This window comes from Bufo gargarizans, chromosome 5 (genome assembly GCF_014858855.1).
Source record: "Bufo gargarizans isolate SCDJY-AF-19 chromosome 5, ASM1485885v1, whole genome shotgun sequence".
In the NCBI taxonomy this organism is placed as follows: domain Eukaryota; kingdom Metazoa; phylum Chordata; class Amphibia; order Anura; family Bufonidae; genus Bufo; species Bufo gargarizans.
Window position 1 is genome coordinate 399,142,844 of NC_058084.1, and position 13,661 is coordinate 399,156,504.

At 41.8% G+C, this 13,661-nt stretch overlaps 1 protein-coding gene across 2 annotated transcripts in view; it reads right to left on the minus strand.

Moving 5' to 3' along the window:
- RAPGEF5 (Rap guanine nucleotide exchange factor 5) overlaps positions 1–13,661 on the minus strand; it is a 344,961-nt gene that overhangs the window by 44,838 nt on the left and 286,462 nt on the right. For both annotated transcript variants that reach the window (XM_044292732.1, XM_044292733.1), the window contains 2 exons: positions 9,349–9,498; positions 749–840 (listed from right to left, as the gene is read on the minus strand). In XM_044292732.1, coding sequence (XP_044148667.1) covers positions 749–840; positions 9,349–9,498 — 242 coding nt within the window. The remainder of the gene's footprint in view (positions 1–748; positions 841–9,348; positions 9,499–13,661) is intronic.

Sequence of the window (13,661 nt, forward strand, 5' to 3'; positions counted from 1 at the left end):
CACAGTCTGACACTGTCCAATCAGTGCTGACAGTGGCAGACTGTGCAGCGACAGCACACCCCCAACTGGCGACAACCAGTTGTACCTTTATATATGAACTTCTAATAGAGGAATGGCACACCACAGAGTCATAAAAATAGGTTATATGAAAAGGGGAGCACATAAATAAAGCAAAACAAGTACAACGAGCATGAACAAGACAAGTTACAAACTCGTACAGAGGAAGAGAGGACCCTGCCTGCAAGGGCTTACAATCTAGAAGGGATGGGGAAAGTTGTTCTAGAACTGTTATTACACGGGGAATGCAAGTAGTTACTAAAACAGACATGTCAGGAGAGGTGACAGCTACTCTTTAAAAATGTATTTTCTCTGTTCATTTTGTGTTGCCTGCCACAGCTAAAGGTGCCCATACATAACAGTAAAGACAGCTGAACCAGTTGATTTCAGTTTGTGTATGGTAGTGTCCCAAAATATCATATTTTCGTGGAAAATTGTATCCTGCAGTTGAATTTCAATGCCTAATCCTTTTGTTCTCAAGGGAGATGAGGTGTCTGGCAGCAGCGGACTCCCATCTCCCCACTGAGGACACAAGCACACTCAACCAGTGTCAGGGAGTTGTGAAGAATAGTTGTCAACTGAAATAGTGTTAAGCAGACAACTATGGAGGGTGCATGGGCTCTTTTAGGAGTCACCCATATTAGCTTTATCCTAATCCATACAATACATTCCCTCTCTCTTAGTTACTCACCAAGGTGTCACTCTTCCTGTAAGTGTATATACGACTGGACGATTCCAAGGACTTGGAAAGAGCCATTTCTGTGGGCAAAAGTTCGTGTTTTTCTGAAGACAAAAGGAAAATGTAGTTTTAGATGACAATTCGGCGGTTGTGAAATGATGATCCACCAATTTAGGCTACTTTCACACTGGTATTTTTGTTTCCGTTTGTGAGATCCATTCAGGGATCTCACAAGCGGTCCAAAATGGATCAGTTTTGCTCTTAATGCATTCTGAATGGATAAGGATCCGCTCAGAATGCATCAGTTTGGCGGCGTTCCGCCTCCATTCCGCTTTGGAGGCGGACACCAAAACGTAGCATTTTGTCTGACGAAGCTGAGCCAAATGGATCCGTCCTGACACACAATGTAAGTCAATGGGGACGGATCCATTTTCACTGACACAATCTGGCACAAAAGAAAACGGATCCGTCCTCCATTGACTTTCAATAGTGTTCAAGACAGATCCGTTTTGGCTATGTTAAAAATAATACAAACAGATCCATTCTGAACGGATGCAGACGGTTGTATTATCTGAATGGATGCATTTGTGCAGATCCATGACGGATCCGCACCAAACGCGAGTGTGAAAGTAGTCTTAGTTTTACAATGGACAGAACTACCAGATGTAAAAGCTGTATTTGGCAGAAATGAATTCCTGAAATCCTGTAATCGAAGGAAATAAAGGAGGGACAGATGCAGGAGACGGGGAAGTGGATACCAGACTAATAAACTCTGCGGATTAAAAACAAAAGTGGCTTATTTTATGTTGAAATTTTATTTTGAGTTCTCACTGTAAAATCTAAACCATTGTTCAGTAATTTGCAGTATCTTTTTTAAGTTGTTCTCTATTAACGCATTGCACCCGCTTGGAAAAAACTGAACACAATCGCAAACAAAACTGATGGAACTTGCTTGCAAAATGGGTGTTCAGTTTCACTGAACGCACTGTGAACGCATCCAGAGCCAATCTGTATCGTTCATATGAAAGAGGACTAAGACATGCAATGCAATCCGGATGCAATGTGTTTTTCACGCAGCCCCATTCACTTCTATGGGGCCAGGGCTGCGTGAAAAATGCTAAATATAGAACATGCTGCATTTTTCACGCAACACAGAACTGATGCGTGAAAAAAAAACGCTCATGTACACAGACCCATTGAAATGAATGGGTCAGGATTCAGTGTGGGTGCTATGATTTCATGTCACACATCTGAACCGTGTGGGAAACTCGCTTGTGTGAAAGGGGCCAGTGCATCTACATGGCTTGATATTCGGGCAGATTATTGGGAATGAACAATCTGCCCATCTAAAGGTGCAGCCGCTCACCCAATGAATGAGCGAAATGCTTGTTCACTGGGTAAAACTGTTGTTTGTGCAGACAAGTACATTATAATTTCTGGGCAGCAGATCGTGTAGTCTAAACAGAACTCTGCTGCCTAGAAACAACGCAATAGTGATCGCTCGTTCTCATACTGTGGAGGTGATCGCTGCCTGTAAATGCAGAGCTTCACTTCCAAAGAGCAAGCAGTTCTCTTCGCCCTGTCTAAATCCACCTTAAAGGTGTTTAGACAGCATGATCTGCTGCCCAGAATCGATAATTTCCTTGCCTGTTCAGCCACAAGATTGTATTCTACAGAAAGCATTCACCTGGACTGCAGCTGTAGTTCAACAATTAGAATCAATCAGTCGCGTTACAAAAAGTCGCAGTGTAGACGTAGCCTAAACCTGTCTATTAAAAATGGATTTTGAGGTAAATAAAATTGGGAATTTAAATGGCCGATTAAAATGCATCATTTTAAAAGAATGTTTTGTAGTTCTCAATTTTTGTGAATCTGGTCTAGGAAACCACAACACAATTGTGGCGTGTAAACCATTATGGAGAAGAAGGGAATAAGTACTGAAGAGCAGTGTTCTGGTACTGGCATAGTCAGTATGCTTAATAGCAAGTGACAGAATCAATGACAACACTTTGTGAGGTGATAATGAACAATCTATGGTCACATAAGATACAGTTTTGTAAAACTTTGTAAAAAAAAAGTTTATATATATACAGGTCCTTCTCGAAAAATTAGCATATTGTGATAAAGTTCATTATTTTCTGTAATGTACTGATAAACATTAGACTTTCATATATTTTAGATTCATTACACACCAACTGAAGTAGTTCCAGCCTTTTATTGTTTTAATATTGATGATTTTGGCATACAGCTCATGAAAACCCAAATTTCCTATCTAAAAAAATTAGCATATCATGAAAAGGTTCTCTAAACGAGCTATTAACCTAATCATCTGAATCAACTAATTAACTCTAAACACCTGCAAAAGATTCCTGAGGCTTTTAAAAACTCCCAGCCTGGTTCATTACTCAAAACCGCAATCATGGGTAAGACTGCCGACCTGACTGCTGTCCAGAAGGCCATCATTGACACCCTCAAGCAAGAGGGTAAGACACAGAAAGAAATTTCTGAACGAATAGGCTGTTCCCAGAGTGCTATATCAAGGCACCTCAGTGGGAAGTCTGTGGGAAGGAAAAAGTGTGGCAGAAAACGCTGCACAACGAGAAGAGGTGACCGGACCCTGAGGAAGATTGTGGAGAAGGACCGATTCCAGACCTTGGGGGACCTGCAGAACCAGTGGACTGAGTCTGGAGTAGAAACATCCAGAGCCACCGTGTACAGGCGTGTGCAGGAAATGGGCTACAGGTGCCGCATTCCCCAGGTCAAGCCACTTTTGAACCAGAAACAGCGGCAGAAGCGCCTGACCTGGGCTACAGAGAAGCAGCACTGGACTGTTGCTCAGTGATCCAAAGTACTTTTTTCGGATGAAAGCAAATTTTGCATGTCATTCGGAAATCAAGGTGCCAGAGTCTGGAGGAAGACTGGGAAGAGGGAAATGCCAAAATGCCTGAAGTCCAGTGTCAAGTACCCACAGTCAGTGATGGTCTGGGGTGCCATGTCAGCTGCTGGTGTTGGTCTACTGTGTTTTATCAAGGGCAGGGTCAATGCAGCTAGCTATCAGGAGATTTTGGAGCACTTCATGCTTCCATCTGCTGAAAAGCTTTATGGAGATGAAGATTTCATTTTTCAGCACGACCTGGCACCTGCTCACAGTGCCAAAACCACTGGTAAATGGTTTACTGACCATGGTATTACTGTGCTCCATTGGCCTGCCAACTCTCCTGACCTGAACCCCATAGAGAATCTGTGGGATATTGGGAAGAGAAAGTTGAGAGACGCAAGACCCAACACTCTGGCTGAGCTTAAGGCCGCTATCGAAGCATCCTGGGACTCCATAACACCTCAGCAGTGCCACAGGCTGATTGCCTCCATGCCACGCCGCATTGAAGCAGTAATTTCTGCAAAAGGATTCCCGACCAAGTATTGAGTGCATAACTGAACATAATTATTTGAAGGTTGACTTTTTTTGTATTAAAAACACTTTTCTTTTATTGGTCGGATGAAATATGCTAAATTTTTTAGATAGGAAATTTGGGTTTTCATGAGCTGTATGCCAAAATCATCAATATTAAAATAATAAAAGGCTTGAACTACTTCAGTTGTGTGTAATGAATCTAAAATATATGAAAGTCTAATGTTTATCAGTACATTACAGAAAATAATGAACTTTATCACAATATGCTAATTTTTTTAGAAGGACCTGTATACATATACACTCACCTAAAGAATTATTAGGAACACCATACTAATACGTTGTTGGACCCCCTTTTGCCTTCAGAACTGCCTTAATTCTATGTGGCATTGATTCAACAAGGTGCTGATAGCATTCTTTAGAAATGTTGGCCCATATTGATAGGATAGCATCTTGCAGTTGATGGAGATTTGAGGGATGCACATCCAGGGCACGAAGCTCCCGTTCCACCACATCCCAAAGATGCTCTATTGGGTTGAGATCTGGTGACTGTGGGGGCCATTTTAGTACAGTGAACTTATTGTCATGTTCAAGAAACCAATTTGAAATCATTCAAGCTTTGTGACATGGTGCATTATCCTGCTGGAAGTAGCCATCAGAGGATGGGTACATTGTGGTCATGAAGGGATGGACATGGTCAGAAACAATGCTCAGGTAGCCCGTGGCATTTAAACGATGGCCAATTGGCACTAAGGGGCCTAAAGTGTGCCCAGAAAACATCCCCCACACCATTACACCACCACCACCAGCCTGCACAGTGGTAACAAGGCATGATGGGTACATGTTCTCATTCTGTTTACGCCAAATTCGAACTCTACCATTTGAATGTCTCAACAGAAATCGAGACTCATCAGACCAGGCAACATTTTTCCAGTCTTCAACAGTCCAATTTTGGTGAGCTTGTGCAAATTGTAGATCTTTTTCCTATTTGTAGTGGAGATGAGTGGTACCCGGTGGGGTCTTCTGCTGTTGTAGCCCATCCGCCTCAAGGTTGTGCGTGTTGTGGCTTCACAAATGCTTTGCTGCATACCTCGGTTGTAACGAGTGGTTATTTCCGTCAACGTTACTCTTCTATCAGCTTGAATCAGTCGGTCCATTCTCCTCTGACCTCTAGCATCAACAAGGCATTTTTGCCCACAGGACTGCCGCATACTGGACGTTTTTCCCTTTTCACACCATTCTTTGTAAACCCTAGAAATGGTTGTGCGTGAAAATCCCAGTAACTGAGCAGATTGTGAAATACTCAGACCGGCCCGTCTGGCACCAACAACCATGCCACGCTCAAAATTGCTTAAATAACCTTTCTTTCCCATTCTGACATTCAGTTTGGAGTTCAGGAGATTGTCTTGACCAGGACCACAACCCTACATGCATTGAAGCAACTGCCATGTGATTGGTTGACTAGATAATCGCATTAATGAGAAATAGAACAGGTGTTCCTAATAATTCTTTAGGTGAGTGTATATATATATACACACACACACACACACACACGCCTTGAACGTTTACTGACTGCTTACAGGATATAGGGCTGTATATTGCGGATATAACCTGTCATCACATATTAAACAGTCCTGACACATGTCAAGAGAATCATTTGGTGGCAATTGTGTGAGGTGCCAGAAGGAGATGACATATTGATCTTTTTTACTAGACTTGTGACTGAAGGTGACTGCAGCGACTCCTGGGCTGTAATGTGGTACATAATAAATATTTATATATTATCTGAGGCAAAATATAGCTCTTCATTAGTGTACATCCTGAATATGTAAATGAACGATTCCACAGTCTCTACATTTCCTGTAATAAACTGTGTACATGGGGTCAATGATATAAACCTAAGGCACACCACTCATATTGCAGATATGATTTACACTATTGGCTGACACTAATAATATACCGTGGTGCTTGAAAGTTCGTGAACCCTTCACAATTGGCTATACTTCAGCATAAATTTGACCTAAAACTGCATCAGATTGTCACAGTCCTAAAAGTACTGTAGATAAATACTGTATAGCCAAATTAAATGAGTCAAAATATATTAGACCTGGTCATTCATTTATTGAGGAAAATGACCCAATATCACATGCCTACAAATTGCAACTAAAGGCCTTTCTCAAATTACCTAACATTAATGTTCATGAGTCCACCATCAGAAGGACACTGAACTGCAATGGTGTGTATGGCAGGATTGTAAGGAGAAAGCTGCAGCCTATCAGCAGACAAGTCAGATGGTCATTTGAACAATGTTTTGTGGATGGACAAGGCCAAAACTGAACTTTTTGTTTTAACCCCTTAGCGAGATCTGCCGTACATGTACGGCAGAAGTTGCCACTTTAAAGATGGCGTCCACTGACTTGCGCAGTGGATGCCACTGCCGTCAGGTTTCTGCTGTTTCGAACAGTCTCGAGGTGGATGTATGTAATCAGCCTTTACCCCTTCCGATTTTCTGTTTTTGCGCTTTCGTTTTTTGCTCCCTGCCTTCCCAGAGCGATATCTTTTTTATTTTTCTGTTCACATAGCCGTATGAGGACTTGTTTTTTGCGGAACAAATTGTACTTTCTAATGGCACCATTTAATATTGCATAGAATGTAGTGAGAAGCTGGAAAACAATTCCAAATGGGGGAACAGTTGTACAAGTTTTGTTTTTACAGCATTCATTATGTGGTAAAAGTGACTTGTGCTCTTCATTCTCTCTTCAATTATGGCAATACCACATATGTATAGTTTTACTTGCATTTTAATACAAAAAAAAACAAAAACATTTTTCATCACCATATTCTGACCCCCATAACCTTTTTAAACTTACATCTACAGAGATGAGTGATGTAGATTTTCTTAATACCATTTTAGGGTGTGTACAAATAATGAGCCTGGAAGCCTAGTACATGGAACGCCTTCCCTGAACTCCACCGGGGGGAGGCGTTATTGCCCTATAAGCACATGCTTCCGGGTTTCTGGCGTCTCAGATGTTGTGGTCAATTCGCAGACATTAGCAGTAGGGTGTCTGCTGTATGAAACAGCAGGCACCCATTAGCCATGGTTCTTGCTCTACTCTGGAGCGGTCGCCATTTTTAGAGACCCGACATAATGAAAATGTTGTGTTCTATGATGGCTATATATATATATAGCTATCATAGAACACAATGGGCAATCTAATAATTGGCAGTTACTATTAAAATATAACAATATATAACAATATTTTTATCACATATGGCAAATGGAAAAAAAAATAAAAAATCAAAACAGCCTTTTTTTGTCACTTCACACCCCCCAAAAAATTGCGTTCAAAAAGTCACACACACTTCAAAAATGTATCACTGAAAAGCACAGATCGCCTTTCAAAAAAATGATCCCTCCATACACATAGTTCCAATTTATTTTAGGGGTCATAGGGGTCAGAATATGGCAACAAAAAGAAAAAAATTCATTTTTTTCAAGTTTTTTATTTTTTACTATAAGTTTTAAAATGCAAGTAAAACTATACAACAGGTCAATTTTACCACATAGGAAACGCCATAAAAAAAAAATCCCAGAAAACTGTCGCTGAATTTTTTCCAATTCCAATCCATTTGGATTTTCTTTTCAGCTACCCACTACATCATATGCAGTATGAAATAGTGCTATTAGAAAGTAAAGTATTAGAAAGCAAAAATTGTCCAGTAAAAAGTAAGCCTTAATAATGCTATGTGAACGGAAAAATAAAAAAGTTATGACCCTGGGAAGGAGTGAGGAGTGAAAAACGAAAACGCAAAAATGGAAAATCGCAAGGTCCTCTAAGGGTTAAATGAGAAGAGATGTGGGAAGACACCCACCAACATAAAAGTACTGAAGCTGTTTTGTATGGAGGAATGGGCTGAAATTCCACCAAGCCGATGTACAGGACTAATCAACTATTACCAGCACAAGGGGGTCACAACAGATACTGAAGGAAAAGGTTCACATACTTTTGCCACCCACAGGCGTGATATTGGATAATATTCCTCAATAAATAAATGAACGAATCTTAATATTTTTGACTCCTTTGTTTGATTTGGTTATCTTCATCTACTTTTAGGACTTGTGTGAAAAATATGATGTAGCTTTAGGTCAAAGTTATGCAGAAATATAGAAAATTCTGAAGGGTTCAGAAACTTTTAAGCACCACCATGTCTATCATACTCGATAACATTCACATAGTATGGTATGAAGTAGCATCCCCCCTTCACTATGTGACTGCAAGCTGGCATCTCCAGCAGTATCTCAAATTCTAGCAGTCAATCAACCTCACGCATGGAACAGGCGGTCAAAGCTAAGCAGTCTGCCATGAGTTGGCCTCTTCTGTCAAGCTGCTCAACTCTATTCAGCAATTTCTTAGAAAGCTGTAGTAACAGTATACCATTACAGGTCCATCAGTTGCCATCACTAAATGACAAATCTGCCTGGCCATGCAGTAATATATTCCCATCATCCATGATCAGATTTACCATCTGGAAAACCGTGAGACTTCCCGTGGGATCACATTTGGTGTCACTATGACACAGCTTTCATGGAAACGTAATGACATATGTAACATTTTAACAACTTGAAAGAAGAAGGCAACACAAGGACTTGTATTTCGATTTCCTGCCATTTTAGGGGAAATGCTCAAGAAGTGCTATAATATCAGAAAAAATGGTAAACATCTTAATGAATAAATGTCATCCAATAAATATATATTTCCAAAAATAACGGAAGTGCAAGACTCAGCACATAACTGAGCCGAACAGGCTATATTGACTACAATGGAGTCTGTTCAGTGTCCGTTTAGGATCTTGTTTTTTAACTTTTTTTTTTTTACGGAATATGTGAAGGAGGCCCCAAACAGAGCTTCCAAAGCAGATGTGATCAAGCCCTAATATGTGTTTTATGTGTGTGTCACATTGCAGAAAAAGCACAAAACTAGTGAAAATATTTACAAACCAAGTAAAGCCCCCTGCCCGGAGCGCTGTCATCAGTGGGGAATTAGCAGTTGCTATGGAAGCAGAACTCCGCTAGAAAAGCTGTGGTCACACAACTGAGCACGCTCCCCCAGGGGAGGACAAATACCTGTGCTATGCGCTGTCAACCATTTATTCTTCAAAGACATGGGTAATTGTGGAATAAGCATGGAAGTAAAATTACCCCCGGAAAACGTGACAGTGACCAAAGCCAGGTCCTCTTCTGGATGCTGTATCCGCTCAGCTACTATCTTCAAAATATCTTGCACAGAACTGGAAACCTTCGTCCTGATGCTGACGTAGGAGTGATCTGTTATGTAAACCCGGCAGAAAACTGCACAAAAAAGGCAGGGAGAGCTGGTAAGCATTCCAGGGAGAAGTCAATAAAACTCTGCTGCTGTCAGCTTGTGCTTTCCTGCTATGTATGGTAAATGACGGCAAGAGGCCATCAAGCCAAATAGCAGCAATTCCAGTCTCTTACTGTCTATTCTGCAGCACAAAGCATTATAAACAAAATACAATTTGAAATTCATGAATCTGCTTTTTATTTGCTACCAGAATTGAGGCAAAAGATCAGTAAATAAAGCTAAATTTTAAAGTGCATGTGCAAAGAAGAGCATATAAATATTCCTAATATTTACCAATTTATATCCCATCATTCCCACATTATGGCTATTTATACCCCTGCAACTAGATAACGCTGGATTCATATGGAAGGCCACTAAAATGTGCAATACCATCAGGCTGAAAATACTCATGGACATCTACCTTGACTTGATTAGAGCACTCAGCACTAGACCCTTAAGCAATAAATAAATCAAAATGTTTATTTACTTTCCACATTTCCCCACTGTGCTGATTCTTAAAGTGATTCTGCTGGAAGCGTATTACTGTGCCACAATTACTATTGTACATTCATGTTCCAGCAGCGCTCCCCTTATTTTATCAGAGAAGTCACCGGAGTGTGAAATGATGTGGCATCGCTCAAGGAAGCAGTTTGCTTCCACAATGATGATGTTCTCTAACAAAAACTGCTGGAATTTTTTAGAAGGAGGAATATAAATGTAGGCCAGCAAATACAGAAAGAAACAGAGAACCGTATACTGTACTGCCAAGCATCAGCAACATGAAGATCTTTTGGGGAGCCTGTCATGCCTTGATAAAGTACATAATAATAGGGTTCCTGAATCTGTATCCTGAAACCGTATGTTGCTGCAGTCTCAGGGTACATGCACACGCTCAGGATTCATGTGCGGAGAATCCGCACTGAAATCCGTAGGTGTTCGCAGACAAATCTGTGCGGCCAAAGTGAATGAAGAAAATCCAGTCGGGAAAAATAAAATAAATTGACATGCTGCAGATTTTAAAATCCGCACCGCGGGTCAAAATCCACGCGGAAAAAAATCTGCATCGTGTGCATTGAGAATTTAAAATTCTCATAGAATACAATGTACAAATCCGTGAGGAAAATCCGTACGCAATCCTGATCGTGTGCATTTAGCCTCAGGATCCATTCACACGATTGTGTCCGTTTTCCTTCCACATGCCTCTGGGTCTGCATGGACACGCAGCAAAAGACAGGACATGGTTACAACATACGGATCGCAGACTCAATGGGTGCTCACCGCAATATGGCATGCACATGTGTGGCGTCATCAAAAAGGACATGGTCGTGTCAATGGACCCTAATATTGCAAATTTTCTCAAAATGTATTATTACAGACCTGTACTTCCTGAGTATATGACAATGGAGGTTGACATACTTTTTGTCACATATGAGAAAACTGGCTCAGCAATCGATAATTTGCTTATTGGAAAACACTTGTGGAGCAAATCTTCTCGAAATTGCTCATCTTTAGTTGTTCTCAGTCTTAGCACCACCTTTGATTGATCTCTTACCCAGTTATGGATGCACTGATACATAAGCCAGTGAGTTTTGATGTCCAATTTAAAGGGAACCTGTCACCAGGATTGTGTGTATAGAGCTGAGGACATGGGTTGCTAGCTGGCCGCTAGCACATCCACAATACCCAGTCCCCATAGCCCTGTGTGCTTTTATTGTTTAAAAAATACGATTTGATACATATGCAAATTAACCTATGATGAGTCCTGTCCCTGACATGCATATGTATAAAATCGTTTTTTTTTAACACAATAAAAGCACACAGAGCTATGGGGACTGGGTATTGCAGATGTGCTAAAGGCTATCTAGCAACCCATGTCCTCTGGTGCGTAGCAGATTTAATGACTGGTGCGTAGCAGATTTAAACCCAGAACACATACAGTAATTTTATGACTTTTGGTCAGATCAGTAGTGATCTCACTCAAGCTCATTGAACTGTACTGGAGTGGTCACTTCTCTGCTAGAACAGCGTCAGTGGTCAAGACAGATGGATAATCCTTAAAGCATACCTGAATTAATAAAAAAAGTTTGCATAATGGCTGTGCCTCTTTGTACAATCATAAGGCCCCTTGCAGACGAGCGTGTCCGGATTAGGTCCGGATGCGTCCCGGTGCATTGCGGCAAACCCGCGCGAGTAGGAACGCAATTGCAGTCAGTTTTGACTGCGATTGCGTTCCGATGTTCAGTTTTTATCGCGCGGGTGCAATGTGTTTTGCACGCGCGTGATAAAAAACTGACTGTGGTACCCAGGCCCGAACTTCTGCACAGAAGTTCAGGTTTGGGTTAGTTGTAGTGTAGATTGTATTATTACCCCTTATAACATGGTTATAAGGGAAAGTAATAGCATTATGAATACAGAATGCATAGTACAATAGGGCTGGAGGGGTTAAAAAAGTAATAATAATTTAACTGACCTTACTCCACTTGTTCGCGCAGCCGGCATCTCTTCTGTCTTGTTCTTTGAGGAATAGGACCTTTGATGACGTCACTACGCTCATCACATGGTCCGTCACATGATCAATATGGTGATGGATCATGTGACGGACCATGTGATGAACGTAGTGATGTCATCAAAGGTCCTATTCCTCACAGAACAAGACAGAAGAGATGCCGGCTGCGCGAACAAGTGGAGTAAGGCGAGTTAAATTATTTATATTTTTATTTTAACCAACCCCTCCAGCCCTATTGTACTATGCATTCTGTATTCAGAATGCTATTATTTTCCCTTATAACCATGTTATAAGGGAAAATAATAATGATCGGGTTCCCATCCCGATTGTCACCTAGCAACAGTGCGTGAAAATCGCACCGCACCCGCACTTGCTTGCGGATGCTTGTGATTTTCACGCAACCCTGTTCATTTCTATAGTGCCTGCGTTACGTGAAAACGCACAAAGAAGAACATGCTGCGATTTTCACGCAACGCACAAGTGATGTGTGAAAATCACCGCTCATGTGCACAGCCCCATAGAAATGAACGGGTCCAGATTCAGTGCGGGTGCAATACGTTCACCTCACGCATTGCACCCGCACGGAAATCTTGCCCGTGTGAAAGGGGCCTAACTGTGAAGGGGCAGATGTTTTTTGAGCTTCCCTAAAGTGTTTTTCAGCCATAAATTTGACTTTCAGATAACATTTTCTTGGAGGAATGGGGTAGGGATCGACCGATATTGTCTTTTTAGAGCCGATACCGATAATCTGTGAACTTTCAGGCCGATAATTTATACCGATATTCTGTGCATTTTCATTTAAAAATAAAAATTCCTACACAAATCTGCTGAAAATGAAATGTTTATTGTTAACATTTAGCTTTTTTTTTTTTCATTTATGCTTAATATTTTGGTTTTTGTGTTTTTTTAAACTTTAGGGGCTAAAACCCTTGTCCTATTCACCCTAATAGAGCTCTATCAGGGTGAATAGGACTTCACACTCTCCCTGCTGCCCTGTGCTTTGTGCACACAGCAGCAGGGAGCTGACTATGGCAGCCAGGGCTTCATGGGCTTACAGTGCTGGGACTCCGATCAGAAGCAGCCACTACACCACCAGTGAGGAGGGGACCCTGTGGCCACTGCCACCTATGACTAATACTGGGGCGCTTGGTTGGGGGGGGGGGGGGCACACTGCGCCACTAATGTTTATAATACTGGGGGGGGGCACACTGCGCCACCAATGTTTTTAATACTGGGGGGCACACTGCGCCACCAATGTTTTTAATACTGGGGTTGGGGGGGGTGCACTGCGCCACCAATGAAGATAACTCTCCCATTAATAAAATACAGGAGGCGGGTTCTGGCTGCAGAATCATATAGCCGCACCCGACCTCTATGAGCGGTAGCTGCGATCTGCGGCAGTTAACCTCTCAGGTGCGGGATGGGGTTAACTGCCGCGGATCACAGCTACTTGTCATAAAGGTCAGGTGCGGCTATATGATTCTGCAGTCAGATCCCGCCTCCTGTTGAATTTGAATGAATGAGTGAGTTAACATCATTGGTGACGCAGTGGCCACAGCCCCTCCCCTTCTCCTCTTATTGGTGGCAGCAGCAGAGGGGGAGGGAGACACTGCTTCCCCTGTGCTGCTGAGGGAACATGGATCG